The sequence below is a fragment of the Scyliorhinus canicula genome, chromosome 14, assembly GCF_902713615.1.
Source record: "Scyliorhinus canicula chromosome 14, sScyCan1.1, whole genome shotgun sequence".
Classification (NCBI taxonomy): Eukaryota; Metazoa; Chordata; class Chondrichthyes; order Carcharhiniformes; family Scyliorhinidae; genus Scyliorhinus; species Scyliorhinus canicula.
Window position 1 is genome coordinate 32,456,686 of NC_052159.1, and position 22,769 is coordinate 32,479,454.

Sequence of the window (22,769 nt, forward strand, 5' to 3'; positions counted from 1 at the left end):
CTACCATGGAATCGCACAGCATTGAGGGAGCCTTGTTAAGATCCCCACGTGGGCACCGCAAAGCAAACTTACGAAAGGACCGCCAAATGAAGACATTGCCAACAAGATTTCACTTTTTGCAACTTTTACTTTAACGTGAATGAGAATCAATGCAAATCAAACATGGATTAACAGGCAATATGGTTGCCACAAATTACACACGCAATAACTGATACAACAAAGGCTATCTTTTTTTTTTCACAAATTTAGAGTACCCAATTCACTTTTTCCAATTAAGGGGCAATTAGCGTGGCCAATCCACCTACCCTGCACATCTTTTGGGTTGTGGGGGTGCAACCCACGCAGACACAGGGAGAACGTGCAAACGCCACACGGACAGTGACCCAGGGCCGGGATCGGACCTGGGACCTCAGCGCCGTGAGGCAGCAATGCTAACCACTGCGCCACCGTGATGCCCTACAAAGGCTATCTCACAAGATGCCTTGGCATCACTTCCCACACACATACAATCTCACAGTTTTTCCAGCAGCCATGTACTGTGAGGCAGGACTGAACAATCACAGGGTCATCATGATAAATTACCTATTTACTGGCCCTACTCGGAACAGATAATGATATCTCCCGATGGAATAAAGGAAGCCGAGTCCTTGACTCATCACTTAGAAAGATTCAAATCTTAAAACAATACCTAAAAAGAGCTGCTCTCCTAATGATAGAAATAGAATTGTATTAGGGAGGTATGATTTCTATTCAAGTGATAGAAAACATTAATCATCATTGGGGATTAGTCACATATTAAACATTTATTTGGTAATGGGGCAAAGAGAATGGTTTTAATGGTGCAGTACATTCCCTTGTGGTTTGATCTACTAAAGATGGAGCAAGGAGCGCTAATGATTTCAATATTGTGTGTTGCAGAACACAACGTTGAGAGAGCCACGGCCACAATTTGCAGGAGTTTGTTATTTTTAAAGTAATATTTTCAATGGAAAATTGAAACAATATCTTTGCACATATTAAATTTCCCACCTGAATCGTGAACACAGAAAATTAAGTCTACAAATGGGAGGAATCACAATTGGCTCATTGTTGGCAGCCATGCTGGGAATATTGTCTCACGAACAATTTCCAAAAGAAAAATAATTCTAATGACTGTATGTAACCTGATATCACAGAAACACAGGTTATTAGGAAAATGACACAAATTTCAATTAATGTCAATCTCATCTATTCGTAATATCCTTTCATCTCTGTGCTCTTTAGGACATATCTAATTATTTTATTTTTACACTCTACACTTGAAACCTTCCTGCAGAGGCAGGCAAACACTTTGGGGGGCCCCGCGCTCATCCTCTTTGCGGGGCCCCACTTCATGTCCTGCCCTCTGGTGATGTGGCAGCCCACCCCCAACAAGGTCGAACTCTACCCCCAACAATTTCGCCCTCCTTCCCCAATGACATCAATGCCCTCCTGACCCTCAGCTCACCCAATGCAAGCCACAGACATCCCAAATCCCACTCTCGTCACCCAGTCTGGTTGCTGCCCAGTCAAGCCCTCTGACTCTCAGCCCTGCCCAGCCTCTGGCTGTGGTCGAGTGGCCCCGCTCTTGTGGGCCACTGCTCCCTGGTTCCCCCGAGACACGGCACCGGCATTTGCCTGGCCTGGCTGTCTTCACACCTCCAGTAAGCACACAACACAGGGCAGCCAATCACCAGACATGACACAACCACTATAAAGCCAGAGGGCACTAGGTTTCCCGCTCTCTCTGGACCCAGCCACTTAGACAGTCAGAGTCCACAAGCTAGCAAGTGCAAACACCATGCGGTAGCTAGTAAGTCTGGTCAGGCTACTACTAGGTCTCCAGTTAGTTCAGTATAGTGTTGACCCACAGCTGAATATGTTTATCAGTTCTATTGTTCAATAAAACAGTGAAATGAAAATGAAAATGAAAATCGCTTTATTGTCACGAGTAGGCGTCAATTAAGTTACTGTGAAAAGCCCCTAGTCGCCATATTCCGGCGCCTGTCCGGGGAGGCTGGCGCCTTCTCCAGTGTTAGACGTCCATTTTTAGCTTCCCTGCATCGAGTGCAGTCCACATCGAACCAACCTGCCTAACACATCACTGTCTGCTGCGCTGTTCGCCTCACGCTCAGGAGGCCAGGCCTCGAGCCACAATGACCGCTTGTGCTCCTGGCTGGCTGCTGCTGGCTATCAGACCTGGTGACCTCTTGTTCTTTTTGGTTGATTGCCCACCCACCCTCCTCAGCCTTGACCTGGAAGTCAAGTGTCACCCCGCTGCTCCACTCTACGGCCAATGACCAGCACTTCCTCCCCGCCTCGCTAAAGACAACGCAGCAGAGACGGACTCACTTCTCACTTTTGGGGACACTTACAGTCTCCCCTCTGTATGGCTCCTTTGTTTCCCTTTCTACAAACCTGTAACTGGGGTGGGAGGGGGAGGTCCACCTTACCTGTAACTGGGGGGGGCAAAAAAGGTCCACCTTACTTCCCTTTTTACCCCTGTTTTTTTCATTTCTCACTTAAATGCTGCCCCTGGTATTTTAAGACTCCACCACAGATGGACAATGAAATGAAATGAAAATCGCATATTGTCACAAGTAGGCTTCAAATGAAGTTACTGTGAAAAGCCCCGACTTGTCACATTCTGGCGCCTGTTCAGGGATGCTGGTACGGAATTGAACCGTGCTGCTGGCCTGCCTGGGTCTGCTTTCAAAGCCAGCGATTTAGCCCTGTGCTAAACCAGCCCCTGAAGGTGCTATGATGAACTATTGTGAACCCTCTTTTAAGAAAAGCTGAACATTGCGAATTACGGTACAATGACATTTGCCGGCCGCACCTTGCATCATATCTTGGCGAGACACATCGAAGCACTTTGAGCATTGAAACTTTTAAACACTACCAGTAAATTAAGAAGTGCTAGCACCTTTAATGCGGTTACTTGCAAGTTTTAGATCACATATAGCTGGAATGTACTAATCTCCTGTCAACTATTCATTAATAATTACCTTCTGTAAATTTACCTTAGTCCAGAAGATCGTTTTACAACAAGATAAGCATCCACCGCGTAGCAGAACAGCCACCAGAAGGTGGCACTATAGAACAGTTGAATCCAAATCTGCTGGGCAACATGGATAAAGAATGCTTCAGTTGTTGGCGGAATGAAACCAATTTGCATTATTTGTTATTAAAGAGTGATAATAGGAAGAGCTAGAAATATAAAAACTTGGTTTGATATCTTAACTGAAAAGAGGTTCGGGGTAAATGTTTACACCAGTATTAAAGCTTCAGTAGCAGATCGAGCGTACTCACAGCGCTGGTGACGCAGAAAGCTGCTGGCCACGATTCAGTTCCATTAACTGAGATTCTTGTAACAAAATCTGGGAAGCCAAGCCACACTGATGCTCTGGTTATTATTCCTTAAAAGAAAGAGGCAAACCTTAATTTGAGGGAATATGGAGCACACAGCAAAAGGCTACATTAATGCAGGGGGTGGGCTGGGCGACGCAAAATCATTTAGAAGATGTAGAACAGAGCTTTGAATCAATTAAGATGCATCTGAATGTATTGGGACTTCAATAGAAAAACAATTTGCTACATTTGATTGTAATAATAATAATCTTTATTATTGTCACAAACAGGCTTAAATTTACACTGCAATGAAGTTACTGTGAAAAGCCCCTAGTCGTCACGTTCCAGCGCCTGTTCGGGTACACAGAGGGAGAATTCAGAATGTCCAAATTACCTAACTTTTATTACCTAAAATTATTAAATTACCTAAGTCTTTTGGGTCTTGTGGGAGGAAACCGGAGAACCCGGAGGAAACCCACACAGACACAGGGAGAACATTCAGACTCCGCACAGACAGTGGCCCAAGCCGGGAATTGAACCTGGGACCCTGGCACAGTGCTAACCACTGTGAAACCGTGCCGCCTGTCACATCCTGTAAGGAACTCCGACACTTACCTTACGTTGAAATCGGAGTCATTGTTCGGAAACTACAGCTCCCAGTGGGCCAGCTGGGAAATAGCCGCGCACGTGCAGTTTGTTCATTTTCACCGCTGTAGGCCAAGAACCGATCCCGTGTATGTCATAATATCCACTCATTTATATAATGAGGTGCAGACAGGCAGTGATTGACACACAGGATGACCAGTAAGCACACAACACAGTGCAGCCAATCACCAGACAGGACACTACCACTATAAAGCCAGAGGGCACTAGGTTTCCCACTCTCTCTGGACCCAGCCACTGAGACAGTCAGAGTCCATGAGCTAGCCAGTGCAAACACCATGCAGTAGCTAGTAAGTCTGGTCAGGCTACTACTAGGTCTCCAGTCAGATCAGTATAGTGTCGACCCACAGCTGAATATGTTTATCAGTTCTATCGTTCAACAAAACAGTGTTGGATCTTCTCCAGTGTTAGACGTCTGTTTCTAGCTTCCCTGCATTGAGTGCAGTCCACATCGAACCAACCTGCCTAACACATCAGTGCACACATGCAGAAGGAAAAAGTGAAATGGCCCAGCTTCTGTCATGATACGACGGACTTCTTACAGAAACTCAGCATCCATGGACCAGTTGAACCAGGAACATTCCTCGTCACAATGGATATCGTGGCACTCTACACTAGCATTCCCCATGACGACGGCATTGCTGCAACAGCCTCAGTACTCACCACTGACAACTGCCAATCTCCAGACTCAATTCTGCAACTCATCTGCTTCATTCTGGATCACAACGTCTTCCCTTCAACAACAAGTTCTTCATCCAGACACATAGACTAACAATGGGGACCAAATTCACACCTCAATATTCCAACATCTTCATGCACAAGTTTTAACCAGACCTCCTCACTGCACAGGACCGTCAACCGACGTTAGACACCAGAAACATCGATGACATCTTTTTCCTTTGGATCCACAGCGAAGAATCACTGAAACTACTGCACAATGACATCAATAAGTTCCATCCCACCATCAGACTCCCTATGGACTACTCTCCAGAATCGGTTGCATTCTTGGACACACTCATCTCCATCAAGGACGGTCACCTCAGCACTTTGCTTTACCGCAAGCCCACGGATAACCACACGATGCTCCACTTCGCCAGCTTCCACCTTAAATACGTTAAAGAAGCCATCCCCTATGGACAAGACCTCCATATACACCGGATCTGCTCAGACGAGGAGGAGCGTCACAGACATCTGCAGATGCTGAAAGATGCCCTCGTACGAACAGGATATGGCGCTCGACTCATCAATCGACAGTTCCAACGCGCCACAGCAAAAAATCTCACCAACCTCCTCAGAAGACAAACATGGGACACAACCTGGGCTGGTTTAGCACAGTGAGCTAAACAGCTAACTTGTAATGCAGAACAATGCCAGCAGCGCGGGTTCAATTCCTGTACCATCGTCCCCGAACAGGCGCCGGAATGTGGCGACTGGGGGCTCTTCACAGTAACTTCACTGAAGCCTACTTGTTACAATAAGCTATTATTGTTATGAACCGACAGAGTACCCTTCGTCGTCCAGTACTTCCCTGGAGCGGAGAAACTATGACATCTTCTTTGAAGTCTTCAACACATCATCGATGAAGACGAACATCTTGCCAAGGTCATCCCCACACCCCTACTACTTGCCTTCAAACAACCACACAACCTCAAAAAAACCACTGTTTGCAGCAAACTACCCAGCCTTCAGAAGAGCAACCACGACACCACACAACCCTGCCATGGCAATCTCTGCAAGACATGCCAGATCATCGACATGGGTACCACCATTACACGTGAGAACACCACCCACCAGGTACATGGTACATACTCGTGCAACTCGGCCAACGTCGTCTACCTTATATGCTGCAGGAAAGGATTTCCCTTGGCGAGACCATGCAGACGCTGCGAGATCGGATGAACGGACATCGCGCGACAATCGCCAGGCAGGAATGCTCCCTACCAGTCGGGGAACACTTCAGCAGTCAAGGGCATTCAAACTCTGATCTTCGGGTAAGAGTTCTCCAAGGCGGCCTTGAGGAAGCGCGACAACGCAGAATCGGCGAGCAGAAACTTATAGCCAAGTTCCGTACACGTTAGTACGGTCTCAACCGGGACCTTGGATTCATGTCGCATTACATTCACCCCCCACCATCTGGCCTGGGCTTGCAAAATCCTACCAACTGTTGTGGCTAACGACAATTCACACCTCTTTAACCTGTGATTATCCCTCTCTCTGGATCTGTAAAGACTTAATTACTTGCAAATGCTCGCATTCAAAGTATCGTCTTGCATCTTTGACTTTGTATATATGTTTCTGGAACCTACCTCTTTATTCACCTGAGGAAGGAGCAGTGCTCCGAAAGCTATTGATTCAACTTTAACCTGGTGTTGTAAGACTTCTTACTGAAGTCAGATGATGTTATAAAATTGTAGAGTCAACATTTTACAGCACAGGAAGATGCTCATCGTGTTTGTCGTGGCCATCAAGTACCTATCTGTTCTCATCCCATTTTCCAGCACTTGGGTCTGTAGTCTTGTATGCTATTGTGCTCATCTAAATGCTTCTTATGTTGTGAGGGTTCCTGCCTCTACCACCCTTTCGGGCTGTGAGTTCCAGATCCTCACCACCCTTTGAGTGAAAAGGTTTTTCCTCAAATCCCCTTAAAATCTCTTGCCCATTACCATAAATCTATGTCTCAACTAAGGGGAAAGGTTTCTTTCGATCCATGCCCCTCATAATTTTGTACACCTCAATCAGGTCCCCACTCAGCCTTCTCTGCTCCAAAGATAACAACCCCAGCCTAATCAGCCTATCTTCATAGCTGAAGCACTCCAGCCCAGCCAACATCCTGGTGAACCTCCTCTGCACCCTCTCTAGTGCAATCACTTCCTTCCTATGGTGTAGCGATCAGAACTGCACACAGTTCTCTAGTTGTGGCCTAACAAGTGTTTTACACATCTCCATCATAACCTCCCTGTTGTTATATTCTGTATATGCAACCCAAGGTATCTCTGTACTTCCAAGTGTCCTACCATTCATTGTGCATTCTCTTGCTTTGTAAGTCCTCCCAAAATGCATCACCTCACACGTTTCAGGGTTCAATTGCACTTGCCAGTGTTCTGCCCATCTGACCAGGGCTTCTATGTCATAGAGTCATAGATGTTTACAGCTTGAAGCAGGCCTTTGGCCCAGCTTGTCCATGCCGCTGAGTTTCTATCACTAAGCTAGTCCCACTGCACACATTTGGCTCATATCCCTCCATACCCACATTGCCCACGTACTGTCTAACTGCTTTTTAAAGGAAAAAAATTGTATCCGTGGCTACCACTGCCTCTAGCAGCCCGCTCCAGATGCTCACCACCCTCTGTGCGACACCCTCTTTACCACACCACCAACTTTTGCGACATCTGTGAACTTACTGATTATACCACCCATGTTCCTGCCCAGATCATTAATGTATACTAAAAACAGCAAGGGACCCAGCACCGATCCATGTGGTACACCACTGGACACCGGTTTCCAGTCACTAAAACGACCTTCAACCTTCTACCTCGTGCCACTATGCCAATTTTGCAACCAATTTGCCCTAGGTCCCATGGGCTCTTACCTTCTTGAACAGTTTCCCATGAGGGACCTTGTCAAAGGCCTTACTGACATCCATGTAGGCTACATCAACTGCACTGTCCTAGTCACTTCCTGGAAAAATTCAATCAAATTTGTTAGACATGATCTCTCCTTGACAAAACCCATGTTGACTATTCTTGATTAGTCCTTGCCTCGCCAAATGGAATTTCATTCTGTCCCTTAGAGTTTTTTCTGATCATTTCACTACCACTGATGTTAGATTCACTGGCCTGTAATTACCTAGCTTATCCCTACTTCACTTCATGAATATGATACCACATTAGCTGTCCTCTAGTCCTCTGGCACCTTACCGGAGGATTTCAAAATTAACGCGAGAGCCCCTGCAATCTCTTCTCTTGCCTTACACAGCAGCTTAGGATACATCTCGTGGGGTCCACGTACATAGATCCCTCAAAGTTGCCACCCAGGTTGATAGAGTTGTTAAGAAGGTGTATGGCGTGTTGGCTTTCATTAACAGGGGAATTGCATTTAAGAGCCTTGAGGTTTTGCTGCAGCTTTATAAAACCCTAGTTAGACCACACTTGGAATATTGTGTCCAGTTCTGGTCACCTCATTATAGGAAGGATGTGGATGCTTTGGAGAGGGTACAGAGGAGATTTACCAGGATGATGCCTGGACTGGAGGGCATGTCTTATGAAGAAAGGTTGAGGGAGCTAGGGCTTTTCTCACTGGAGCGAAGAAGGCAGAGAGGTGACTTGATAAGAGGTGTACAAGGTGATGAGAGGCATGGATAGAGTGGATAGCCAGAGACATTTCCCCAGGGTGGAAATGGCTGAGGGGACATAATTTTAAGGTGATTGGAGAAAGGTATAGGGGAGGAGATGTCAGGTTCTTTACACAGAGTGGTGGGTGTGTGGAATGCACTGCCAGCAGAGATGGTGGAATCAGAGTCATTAGGGACATTTAAGCGACTCTTAGACAGGCACATGGACAGCAGTAAATTGAAGGGGTGTAGGTTAGGTTGATCTTAGATTACGATAAATGGTCGGCACAACATCGTGGGCTGAAGGGCCTGTACTGTGCTCTACTGTTATATGCTTTATCTCATCTGGGCCCGGGGATTCATCCACTTTTAAGCCTGCTAAAACCTCCCTCTCAATGCTAATCTGTTCAATTATCTCACAGTCCCCCTCCCTGCTTTCTAAACCTACATTGTCCTTCTCCATGGTGAACGCAGATGCAAAATACTTATTTAATACCTCACCCATGACTTTCGGCTCCACACACAGGTTGCCACTTGGGTGCTAAATAGACCCTACTGCTTCCCTAGTCATCCTCTTAATATACTCATAAACACCCTGGGATTTTTCTTTATTTTCCCCACCAGAGGTTTTTCATGACCCCGCCACCCACTTTGCTCTTCGGATTTCTAAGCACCCCTCTGCACTTTCTACACTTCTCCAGTGCATCCACTGTTTTCAACCCTCTGTATTCTTCCTTTTGCTGATCCAGTTGCGTATTTCCATTGACATCCAGGATCTCCGGACTTTTGTTCCCACCCTCTACAGGAACACAACGGTCCTGTACGCTCTCCATTTCATTTTTGAATGATTTCAGCTGCTCTGATGTGGATTTTCCTACAAGTAGCTGCACCCTTTCCACTTTGGCCAGATCCTGCCTTATCCTATTAAAATCGGCCTTCCACCAATTCAGAATCTTTATTTCCATTCAAGTAGATTAACTTCACTACAATGATTAGAATGCTTTCAATCTGACTTTTGTTTTCCGAAAACTTTAGCCTCATTCATGCAAGTTGTCTGGTTGACATCATTTAGTTTATTCTGCCAAAAGAATTACACAATAGTAAGAAAGCATTTCTAAAATATCTTCAATGATCTCAGAATGGTCTAAAGTTTGCTTGAAGGTTCACAAACCCAGTACCACAGGCTATTGCCAAAGCAAATAAAGCATGTTTCACCAGAATGATAAAATTGAAAACTAAAAAGAAATGTGCTGTCTCTGTGTAAACCTTGGCGAGGCCTCATTTAGACTACTCTAGTCCAGGATTTTCCAAACAGCGGGTCGCGACCCACGGGCGCGGGCTGTGGCGTTTCCGATCGCAGGAGAAGCGCCCAACAGCCATGAGCATCTTTTAAGAAAGGCGGCCGCAACCAGCATTAAAGTTGGAAATGCCAGCCACCAACGGCCTGTAAATGCAAACGATACAGTCTTCCCTTCAGAAGCAGTGGCAGAGAGCAGGTTATGCACCCGGCACATACACACTGATGTCATGTGCCCTGTAAGTCCGTGAATTTGGTGTGAAATCACAGAGCAGAGATTCCCCCATTTTCTAGCTGTGAGCGAGCAAGCAACAGGACTGTAAAGAACTGAAGATTCATCATTTTTTTTATAAGGAAGAGAGGGCCAGGGATTCAAGAGGCCAGGATCTCACAACTGATCTGCTGGAGAGAGCTGCGGAGGAAAGTCTACAACAGGACAAAGCAGTGCAGGTGTGAACTGCATACAGAGCTCCAGGGCCTCTGCTGAACAGACTACTAAGAAAAAAATAAACTGGGAACAAAGCAGTACAAAGATGATTTCTTGAGGTATGGTCTTGTTGATTGTGCCAATGCAAATCAGGATGCAAAGCCCATGTGTGTTATATGTAGGGACATTCTGGAAAATGAGAGTTGGATGCTAACTATGTCTGACCTTGCAGACATCTTTTCAATTCTAAATGAACTGAGCCTCAAATTGCAAGGGAAGGATGATGATTGCTTTTGGCAATGAAGAAATAGCTGCTTTCCAAAAGTTACTGAAAGCTTTGCAAGTGCGAATACAAAGCCCAAACTACTACATGTTCCCACACTGCTGCAATACATCAAAGAAAACAGTGTTAGTAAGGCAACTGTCATTAGACTGGCAAGCCATATTCAGTTGCATCTGGCGGCACTGATCAACAATTGTTGCCATTACTTTCCTGCGGAGACTTTTCAGATTTTGGAAGAGAAGAGGTGGGTTAAGAATCCTTTTGAGTTTGACACGCCAGTCAAAGACTCCAAATGAAGAGACTGAACTTCTACGCCTTACCTGTGACCGCACATGAAAAATATGCCACAAGTCCATGAGACTGTCAGCATTCTGGATTGTGTCTACCAAGAATCATCCATTTTGTTGCTGTTGCCCTTCACAATGACCTACATGTGCGAAGTTGGATTTTTCATCCTCACAAAGATGAAGACAGCACAAAGCAACCAACTGAACTGTCCACCAGATATGCACATTGCCCTCTCCTCCTGTGAACCTGATTCGAGTGAGATCATGAGGCCCAAGCATGCTCGCCTGTCGCGTTAAAGTTAAGCGGAAATGGTTTAGTCGCGAAGGTTGTCTGGTTGGGAAAAGTGGCTCCGGGAAAAAAAAGTTTAGAAAGCACTGCTCTAGTCTATAATTTTGGATCTCATTTCACGATGGATGATATAGAGCTCATGGAAATTGTTCAGGGAGGGATCATTACATTTGTTGCTAGTTTTAAAAATGATCCATGATAGGCTGAGAGAAGTGGGCTTTAATTCCAGAAATGTGTAGACCTGAAGAAAATTATGATTATACAGCACAAGAGGCCACTTGCCCCATCATGCCTGTGCCAAATCTTTCAGAGTGTTATTTAGTTAGTCCCACTCCCTGGACCTTTCCCCATAGCACTGCATTTTTTCCTTTTCAAGAGCACATCCAATTTTCTTTGGAAGTTATTGTGAATCTGCTTCCACCATCCACTCAGGCAGTGAATTCCAGACACCTCACTTGTGTGAAAATTAGATTGGAGCTAAAAGAAAACTAAAAAGATTAGTTTTGGATAGGTTGGGAGGACTAGGGGCTTGGATGGAATGGGTACATTCATCCTCGAATTAAATCAGCAAAAAGGGACAATGTAATCAAGCTTTAACACACAGGCAGTAAAGACATCAGATTCAAAAAGTGACCAGCATGGACCATTAACCCAGAGACAATAGAGAGTTCTGGTGAGACTGAATATGGAGATAAGAGGTGCCCAGATACCATCTGTCCTTGGACATACATTCTAATCGTAAGACTGTGGAATACGGGAGGGACAATATGATTGGACAAATTCCTTTTCATCAGGATTTGAGTCAGTCATGTGTCAACAATGATGTAAGGGCATGAACAGGATTCACAGATAAATATAATTCTACAGATCTGCAAATAAATATAATTCTCAATTGCTCGTAAACTACTGCATCATACTTGCGTCAAATGAAAAAATAAATCAATACAGCATCACCTTTGATCTATCATCAAAATCAAGAGGCTACTATTGACGAGAATTTTTTTTAAAAATTCATTTAGGGGATATGGGCATCACAGGCTAGGCCAGCATGTATTGCCCATTCCTATTTACCCTGGTGAGCTGCCTTCTTGAACCATCGCAATCCTTGTTGTGTAGGTGCATCCACAGTGCTGTTAGGGAGGGAATTCCAGAATTTTGATCCAGTGTCAGTGAAGCATTTCCAGGTCAAGATGGTCTATGGCTTGGAGGGGAACTTCCAATGGTGGTGGTGTTCCCAGGTGTCTGCTGACCTTGTGCTTCTAGATGGTAGCAGTCTTGGATTTGGAAGCGCTGCATAGTCAGAGATTGGGAATTCTGTGGGGAGTAACTCACCTCCCGACTCCCGAAAGCCTGTCCGCAATCCACAAGGCACAAGTAAGAAGTGTGATGGAATACTCTCCCTTGTGTGGATGAGTGCAGCTCCAAAAACACTCAAGAAGCTTGACACCATCCAGGACAAAGCAGCCCGCTTGATTGGCACCCAATCCACAAACATTGACTCCCACCACCACCGACAAACAGTAGCAGCCATCGACAAGAGGCATTGAAGAAACTCACCAAGGCAGCACTTTCCAAACCCAAAACTGCACTTTCTAAACCCATGACAGTTAACATCTAGAAAGACAAGGGCAGGAGATACCCGAGAACATCACAGCCTTGAAGTTCCCCTCTTAAGCCACTCACCATCCTGACCTGGAAATACATCGCCATTCCTTAATTGTCATTGGGTCAAAATCCTGGAATCCCTTCCCTAACTGCACAGTGGTGTACCTATACCACAAAGACTGCAGCAGTTCAAAGGGGCAGCTCACCACCACCTTCTCAAGGACAATTGCTATACAGGAATGAGATAGAGAATCTGGTGAACTGGTGCAACGACAACAATTTCTCCCTCAATGTCAACAAAATGAAGGAGATTGTCATCGACTTCAGGAAGTTTAGTGGAGAACATGCCCCTGTCTACATCAATGGGAACGAAGTAGAAAGGGACGAGAGCTTAAAGTTTTTAAGGTGTCCAGATCACCAGCAATCTGTCCTGGTCCCCCCCCCCCCCCCCCCCCCCATGCCGACACTACAGTTAAGAAAGCCCACCAACGACTACTTTCTCAGAAAACTAAGGAAATTTGACGTCACCTACGACTCTCACCAACTTCTATAGATGCACCATAGAAAGCATTCTTTCTGGTTGTATCAGAGCTTGTATGGATCCTGCTCTGCCCAAGATCGCAGGAAACTACAAAAGGTCGTGAATGTAGCCCAATCCATCACGCAAACCAGCCTCCCACCGTTGACTGTCTACAAATCCCGCTGCCTCGGAAAGGCAGCCAACATAATTAAGGACCCCAAGCAGTCCGGATATACTCTCTTCCACCTTCTTCCGTCAGGAATAAGATACCAAAGTTTGAGGTCATGTACCAACCGACTCAAGAGCAACTTCTTCCCTGCTGCCATCAGACTTTTGAATGGACCTACCTCATATTAAGTTGATCTTTTCTCTACACCTTGCTATAACTGTAACATTATATTCAGCAGTCTCTGCTTCCTTCCCTATGTGCGGTATGCATTGTTTGTACAGCATGCAAGAAACAATACTTTTCACTGTATACTAATACATGTGACAATAATAAATCAAATCAAAATTAGGGATGGGCTGGTCTAGCCAGTGACTCCCATATCTGGCGGAATTTATTTTTTTTAAACTTGGAAGCCATTCGAAAAAACATACGGTGTCCCTAGCCCTCCCAACCACGTAAAGAACCAAGAAAGACCTTGGAAGGTAGTCCAAAGAGGAGCTCTAACATAGACATAGAACATACAGTGCAGTAGGAGGCCATTTGGCCCATCGGGTCTACACTGACCCACTTAAGCCCTCACTTCCATCCTATAACCGTAACCCAATAACCCCTCCGAACCTTTTTTGAACACCAAGGGCAATTTAGCATGGCCAATCCACCTAACCTGCACGTCTTTGGACTGTGGGAGGAAACCGGGGCACCCGGAACCCACACAGACACAGGGGGAACGTGCAGACTCCGCACAGTGGCCCAGTGGGGAATCGAACCTGGGACCCTGGTGCTGTAAAGCCACAGTGCTAGCCACTTGTGCTGCCCAACATGTTGCTGTTTCAGTGCGGGAATTTGAGAGTTTGATGCAGCTGTAAGGAGGAGCTGCTCAATGTATAGTCTGAGGGGAGAAGGAAGTGAAAATATTACAGGGAGAATTACAAGGCATGGCTTGGCAGTTCATAGTTTTTTTTTTATTTTAGAGTACCTAATTAATTTTTTCCAATTAAGGGGCAATTTAGCACTGCCTATCCACCAAACCTGCACATATTTGGGTTGTGGGGTCGAACCCATGCAAACATGGGGAGAATGTGCAAACTCTGGGGCTGGTTTAGCACACTGGGCTACATCGCTGGCTTTTAAAGCAGACTAAGGCAGGCCGGCAGCATGGTTCAATTCCCGTACCAGCCTCCCTGAACAGGCGCCGGAATGTGGCGACTATGGGCTTTTCACAGTAACTTCATTGAAGCCTACTCATGACAATAAGCGATTTTCATTTCATTTCAACTCCCCCCGGACAGTGACCCAGAGGCGGGATCGAACCTGGGACCTCGGCGCTGTGATGCAGCAGTGCTAACCGTTGGCGGTTCATAGCTTTTTTAAAATAAATTTATATTACCCAATTATTTTTTCCAATTAAGGGGCAATTTAGCATGGCCAATCCACCTACTCTGCACATTTTTGGGTTGTGGGGGCGAAACCCACGCAGACACGGGGAGAATGTGCAAACTCCACACGGACAGTGACCCAGAGCCGGGATCGAACCTGGGACCTCAGCGCCGTGAGGCGGTTGTGCTAACCACTAGGCCACCGTGCTGCCCTGGCGGTTCATAGCTGATGGGGATTTCAGATAAGAGAGTTTCTTAGGCTGAAATATTAGCATACCCATGTTTTCAGCTTTCTCCACAGGTTAGACATCGACAATTCGATTTAGTTTCATTTCATTTCATTACAGGTATCATCCCTGTAAATAGTCTCTGCACCTTCTGCAGTGCCGCTAAACCCTTTTATAATGTGGCAAACTGGTCTGCATACAGTCCTTCAAAGGGGCAGCACGGTAGCATGGTGGTTAGCATAAATGCTTCACAGCTCCAGGGTCCCAGGTTCGGTTCCCGGCTGGGTCACTGTCTGTGCTGAGTCTGCACGTCCTCCCCATGTGTATGTGGGTTTCCTCCGGGTGCTCCGGTTTCCTCCCACAGTCCAAAGATGTGCGGGTTAGGTGGATTGGCCATGCTAAATTGCCCGTAGTGTCCTAAAAAGTAAGGTTAAGGGGGGGGGGGTTGTTGAGTTACGGGTATAGGGTGGATATATGGGTTTGAGTAGGGTGATCATTGCTCGGCACAACATCGAGGGCCAAAGGGCCTGTTCTGTGCTGTACTGTTCTATGTTCTATGTGGCCTGGTCAAGGTTTGATAGGTGTACATCATAACATGTTTACTTTTCAATTCTACTCCTCTAGAAATAAAGCAAAGTGCTTGGTTTGTTTCTTTTTGAAAATGTTCTTGCTAACCCGTGGCACAACTGTTAGTAATTCATGTAATATTTGTGCATGTCTTATTTAATAGTATAAGAGGTTTATCTTTAAACTAAATAATCTTTGTCACATATAGCTTGCAGTTATTTAGTAATATTGAACTCCAAACCAAAATGCAGAATAGCATGTTGTGTACAAACAGAATAGGCCCTGCATTTTAATCTGCTCACTACTCAAAAGCCTTTGATGGCAACTCCTCTAAATACATCTAATTATCACCACTGAGGAATTATTTTGAAGTGGGTTTCATTTAGAGACTTGATATTGAAAAATTAAATTAAAAGCATTTGTAACCTTTGTTTTTCACATGTACCACAAGACCGTAAGACATAGGAGTAGAATTAGGCCACTCGGCCCATTGAGTCTGCTCTGCCATTCAAGCATGACTGATATTTTTCTCATCCCCATTCCCCCTGATTCCCTTTAATCAAGAAATCCCCTTATTAATCGAGAACACTAGATTTGTGCTCGAGGTGCTGTCACCTACAGGGCTACAGACCAAGAGGTGGAAAGTGGAATTAGACAGAATAATTAATTTTTAGAGCATAAGAACTAAGAGCAGGAGTAGGTAATTTAGCCTCTCGAGCCTGCTTCACCGATCAACATGATCATGGTTGATCGCATCATGTTCTGTCCTGCTTGTTCTCCGTAACCCTTCAACCCATTACTAATTTAAAATCTGTCTAACTCCTCCTTAAATTTACTCACCGTCCCAGCATCACGGCACTCTGGGGTAGCAAATTCCACAGATTCACAACCCTTTGGGAGACGTCAGTCCTCCTCATCTCGGTTTTAAATTTGCTACCCTATATCCTGAGATTATGACCTCTCGTTCTAGAATGTCCCACAAGAGGAAGCATCCACTCCATGTCTACTTTATCCATACCTTTTATCATCTTACATAGTTCTATTTGATCTCCCCTCATCCTTCTAAACTATAGAGTGTATAGGCCTAAACTGCTCAAATCTCTCCTACCTGATGTTGTGTTGCCCAACATCAATTGTGGTTAATACCATACATTTTCAAGGCCTCGAAAAGGAAGAACTCGCATTTACATCGTGTTGTTCATGACCCTGGGTTGTCCCAAAGCACTTTACAGCTAATAAAGTGGTGTCTTGTTGCAATATAGGAAACACAGCAATCAATATGCACACAGCAAGCTTGTGCAGGCAGCAAAGTAATTATGACCAGAATCTGTTTAAAATGATATTGGTTGAGAAATAAATATTGACCAGCCGTGCCTCGATCCAAATCGTTCCTGTACAGCTCCAACACTGGCATCTTCCCAACAATGTAGAATATTGCCCAAGTATGTCCTGTTCACAAACAGCAGGACAAATCCAATCTAGCCAATTACCGTCCTAACAGTCTATTCTCAATCATTAGCAAAGTGATGGGATTGGTCTTTGACAGTGCTCTCAAGAGGCACTTACCCAGCAACAATCTGTTCATTAGATGCTCAGTTTGGATTCCATTAGGGCCACTCAGCGCATGACCTCATTGCAACCTTGCACGAAACTTGGGCAAAAACAGTTGAATTTCAGTGATGAGGTGAGAGTGACTGTCCTCGACATCAAGCCAGATATTGATAAGAGTGGGACATCAAAGAGATCTAACAAAATGGAAGTAAACAGGAATGAGGGGAATGAGAGTAAACACTTCTTGAAGTCATATTTAACACAGAAGGAAGCGGTTTGTGATATTTGGAGGCCAATTATCTCAAATCTCAGGACATGACTGCACGATTTTCTCAGGCTAGTGCCCTAGGCCCAACCATCTAAAGCTGCTTCATCCTTCATCAAGGTTAAGTGGGGATGGTCACTGAAGAAATCTCCACCCATAACCAACAAGACCTCGACAACATTAAGAAAAACAGAAAGGAAGAGTATTATTTAATTTGTGATATAGTGGGAAGTGTGGATTTACACAGCGATCTGGGTGTCCCTGTGCACCAGTCAATGAAAGTAGACAAGCAGGTGAGCAAGCAATTAGGAAGGCAAATGATATTATGGCCTTCATTGCAAAAGGATTTGAGTTCAGAAGTAAAAATGTCTTACTGCAGTTATACAGGACCTTGATGAGACCACACGTGGAGTACTGCATACAGTTTTGGTCTCCCTAGCTAAGAAAGGATATACTTGCCATAGAGGGAGTGTAGAGAAAATTCACCAGGGTTTATAGGACTGTCATATGAAGAGAGATTTGTTCGACTGGGCCTGTATTCACTGGAATGTAGATGGATGAGAGGAGATTTGATTGAAATGTATACAATTCTAACAGGGATGGACAGACTAGATGCAGCTTGGATGTTTTCCCTGGTTCGGGAATCTAAAACCAGAGGACACAGTCTCAGGATACGGGGTAGACCATTTAGGACTGAGATGAGGAAACAACACTGGCCGAGTCGCACGAGTATGTACTGGACGATGAAGGGTATTCAGAAGACAAACACAGGACACAACCGACAAGAATACCCTGCATCATCCAGTACTTCCCTGGAGCGGAGAAACTATGACATCATCTTCGCAGCCTTCAATATGTCATCTGTGAAGACATACATCTTGCAAAGGCCATCCCCTTAGCACCACTGCTTGCCTTGAAACAACCGTGCAACCTCAAAGAGACCATTGTTTGCAGAAAACTACTCAGCCTCCAGGAGAACAGCGACCACGACACCACACAACCCTGCCATGGCAATCTCTGCAAGACATGCCAGATCACCAACATGGGTACCACCATTACACGCAAGAACACCAACCACCAGTTACGTGGTACATACTCATTCGACTCAGCCAACGTTGTCTACCTCATACGCTGCAGGAAAGAATGTCCCGAAACGTGGTACATTGGCGAGACCATGCAGACGCTGCGACAACGAATGATCAGACATCAACCAACAATCACCAGGCAGGAATGTTCCCTTCCAGGGGAACATTTCAGCAGTCAAGGGCATTCAGCCTCTGATCTCCGGGGAAACATTCTCCAAGGTGGCCTTCAGGACACGCGACCACGCAGATTCGCCAAGCAGAAACTGATGGCCAGGTTCCGCACACATGAGTATGGCCTCTACCGGGACCTTGGATTCAAGTCTCATTACATTCACCCCCACCATCTGATCTAAACTTGCGAAATCCTACCAACTGTCCTGGCTTAACCTGTGATTATCCCTCTTTCTAGTAGCTCCATCTGGACCTGTAAAGTCTTAATCACCTGCAAAGATTAGCATTCAAAGTATCATCTTGCATTATTGACTTTGTCAATATATGTGGCTGTGAAACCCACCTCTTCACTCACCTGATGAAGGCGCTGCTCTCCAAAAGCTAGCGATTCGAAACAAACCTGTTGGACTTTAACTTGGTGTTGTCAGACTTCTTACTGTGCCCACACCAGTCCAACGCCGTCATCTCCACATCCCGCTCACAGAAGCTCAGTTTGGGTTCCACCAGGGTCACTCAGCTCCTGACTTCATTACATCCACGATTCAAACATGGACAAAAGTGCTGAACTCCAGAGGTGAGGTGAGAGTGACTGCATCAAGGCAGCATTTGATCGAGTATGGCATCAAGGAGCCCTAGGAAAACTAGTGTCAATGGGAATCAGGAGGAAACTCTCCGCTGGTTGGAGTCATACCTGGCACAAACGAAGGCAGTTGTAATGGTTGGAGGTCAAACATCTCAGCTCCAGGATATCACCACAGGAATTTCTCAGGGTAGTGTCCAGCTGCTTCATCATTGACATTCCTTCCAACGCAAGGTCAGATGTGGAGATGTTCACAGATGTTTGCACAATGTTCAGCACCATTCGCAACTCCTCAGACACCGAAGCAGTCCACATGCAAATGCAGCAAGACCTGGAAAATATCCAGGCTTCAGCTGACAAGTAGCAAGTAACATTCACGCCACACAAGTGCCAGGCAACGACCATCTCCAATAAGAGAGAATCAAACCATCACCCTTGACATTCAGTGGCATGTCAATCACTGAATCCCCCAGAATCAACATCCTGGGGGTTACCACTGACCACTAACTGAACTGCACTAACCATATAAATACTGTGGCTACAAGGGCAGGTCAGAGGCTAGGAATCTTACAGCGAGTAACTCGGCTCCTGATTCCCTGAAGCCTGTCTCCAACCTACAAAGCACAAGTCAGGAGTGTGATGGAATACTCCCCACTTGCCTGGATGGTGCAGCTCTAACAATACTCAAGAAGCTCGACATCATCCAGGACAAAGCAGCCCACTGGATTGGCACTCCTTCCACAAATATTCAATGCCTCCACCACTGATGCACAGTAGTAGCTACGTGTACCATCTATAAGATGCACTGCAGTAACTCACCAAGGTTCATTAGGCAACATCGTCCAAATCCAGGACCACTACCATCTAGAAGGGCAAGAGCAGCAGATATAGGAGAACACCACTACCTCCCCATCCAAATCACTCACCATCTTGACTTGGAAATATACCACCATTCTTTCACTGTCGCTGGGTCAAAATCCTGGAAAAAGTTGTTAAAAATGTAATAAACCGGAGCATTGGGATCATTTCAGTAGCAAAGGACTAAGAAACTGATAAAGAAAGAGAAAATTAAATTTGAAAGTAAACTAGCAAGAAACATGAAAACAGACTGTAAAAGCTTATTTACGTATGTTAAAAGGAAAAGATGAGCAAATAAAAATGTGGGCCCACTGCAGGCAGATAGGAGAATCTATAATGGGGAATAAGGAAATGGCAGGGAAATTAAACAAATATTTTCTGTGTCTGTCCTCATGGAGGAAGATACAAAGGCCCTCCCAGAAATAGGGATAATAGAGAAAGGACGAGCGAGAAAGAGGAACAGAAATAAATTAGTATTAGTAAAAAAATAGTACTGAAGAAAATAATGGGACTGAATGTTAAGAAATCCCCTGAACCTGATGATATAAATCCCATAGTGTTGAAAGAGGTGGCTTTGCAGACAGAAAGGCCGTATTCACATTTTTCACCATTTTTAACTAAAAAGCTTTGGGGACAGCCATTCCCTGGTTCATTCCCCAGGGCAATCAGAGTCAACCAGCCCAGTTTGAATTTGACTAAAGCTGGGCAGTTAATTGTTCCATGCTCTCCGTGGCATTGCCTCCACCAATCAGTGTCCACTTACCAACCATTTAGCATTTGCTTCTTATGCAGTACAAGTTGTGTTCCCCCACTACAGTTGAAAGTTTATTGCAAACGATTCTGATGAGTGCAAGATGACAAACATCAATTGCATGTCTCTTTTCAGCAAGACTCACATTCTGCACTAAACAATTAATATTTTAACTTGTCTGATTGATCCACCTGAGCCAGGGGGAGAAGGAATGCTCACCCATGCCCCCTTTGGAAGCCAGGGATCTCTCGCTTCCTGCAACTGAATTTCCTTTCAACTCCAGCCACCGACACCCAACACTAGGTTTATTCCAGAGTGCCAGGGCAACCTCGAGCTCCCAACCAAGTTCCTGTCCCCACCTCACAGTATTGAGCACTAGACTAAACCATCCTGTCAAATGCAAATGAGAGTTAAAATGGTGTGGGGTGGAGAATGGGGAAAATGACAGATGATTTGGAGGGACCCCCTATCACCCCAAATCCTGCCCAGCCTATACCGTGCCCAAGTTAAACCCAAACCCATCTTGTCAGATGCCACCTGACCTGTTGAGGAATTTTCTAGGGGGATGGGAGGGAGTTGTTTCAGATTTCCAGCATCTGCAGTATTTTGCTCCTTTTGCATCACCCCAGCCCCGACTGCCCCAGCATCTTGCACAGCCCGCACCTTGAACATCGTTGAGCAAAACAGCAATACATCCTTGCAAGTCGCAATCACCGTGGGCGCTGGTCAACGACATTTTCTTCAACTTTAGGAAAACAGGTGAAGAAGTGCCGTGCCACCTACCTACACAGCCCAGAATGTCACAGACACTGATCATCAGCAGGATCCTGCAGGACGCTGAAGGTTTCTGCAGCGGGTACTGACTGAATCTGCGGTAGCCAAGTCCCCTTTTCGGCAAGACCTGCGCGAGGGTGCCAAGCAGACCCAGACTGGCGCTGACCACACAGATGGAGTTGAAGAAGACAGGCTGGAAGGCCAGCACAAAATCGGTGGCCGCATCTCTAGTGGGACAGCAAAAGGTTTCTAAGCGGGGGGAAGCCATGGCGATAGATGAGTTGGGAGCAGTCAGTCAATGAGAGAGAGAGAGAGAGAGATGTTGAAGCGCTTCGCTCCTTGGGTCACGTCACGGGATGAGGGTCATGTGCGTTCACTTCAAATCCCAACCTTCAATCGGCTCCTGAAAACCTTCCCTTCTCATTCATGTAACTAAAAACCTTTTTTTTAAACCGCAGAGCCGACACACCGAGCCCATTGTTACTTTATTCATCTCCCGGTTAAAACAGGCGGGTTGTCCCCTCAGATCAGAGGGTAACGAAATCCGGGATCACAATGGTCAGGACGCATGGTCTTAGAGCAGGGTATTAATCACGGTTTTGCTATTCCAGCCCCGTTTTTATATAATCATTTAAATTAACCAGAAAGTTTGAAATAAATGAATTGAAACACTCAGAAGCGGAAATCTTTAAACGTTTACCAGAGGAGTTCAGGTAGCTCAGGTCATGGACACCGCTTGTTCCGCGTGCCTCCTGGTGAACCTGCCCCTGGCCCTAGTAAAACTGGCAATCAGCAGGTTCGGGCAGCGAGAGACCGAGGGGGTCGTCTGGCTGGACTGTCGGCCCCTCTTCCGTGGCTACATTCGTGGCCGTGTGCCACTGGAGAGGGAGCATAATAATAATTGCGTATTGTCAGAAGTAAGCTTCAATGAAGTTACTGTGAAAAGCCCCTAGTCGCCACATTCAGGCACCTGTTCGGGGAGGCTGGTATGGGGTGTTCACGGGTACCATCGAGACCTTCCATGCCCGGTGTGGGCCACACTTTGAGTACAGTGTTCAATTCTGGTCGCCACATTAACAGAAGGAAGTGGAGGCTTTAGAGAGGGTGCAGAAGAGATTTACCAGGATGTTGCCTGGTATGGAGGGCATTAGCTATGAGGAGCGGTTGAATAAACTCGGTTTGTTCTCACTGGAACGACGGAGGTTGAGGGGCGACCTGATAGAGGTCTACAAAATTATGAGGGGCATAGACAGAGTGGATAGTCAGAGGCTTTTCCCCAGGGTAGAGGGGTCAATTACTAGGGGGCATAGGTTTAAGGTACGAGG

General features: G+C 45.7%; 1 protein-coding gene across 2 annotated transcripts in view; it reads right to left on the reverse strand.

The window, feature by feature from the left end:
- gpr143 (G protein-coupled receptor 143) overlaps nucleotides 1-21,964 on the reverse strand; it is a 161,177-nt gene extending 139,213 nt beyond the window's left edge. Inside the window, exons 1-3 of one of the 2 annotated variants that reach the window (XM_038818346.1) lie at nucleotides 21,454-21,964; nucleotides 3,331-3,437; nucleotides 3,042-3,136 (exon numbers count right to left, since the gene is read on the reverse strand). In XM_038818346.1, the coding sequence (XP_038674274.1) occupies nucleotides 3,042-3,136; nucleotides 3,331-3,437; nucleotides 21,454-21,712 (461 nt within the window). In that variant the 5' untranslated portion in view covers nucleotides 21,713-21,964. The remainder of the gene's footprint in view (nucleotides 1-3,041; nucleotides 3,137-3,330; nucleotides 3,438-21,453) is intronic. The other variant, XM_038818347.1, reaches the window with a different exon arrangement.
- Between the last annotated feature and the right edge of the window lie 805 nt (nucleotides 21,965-22,769).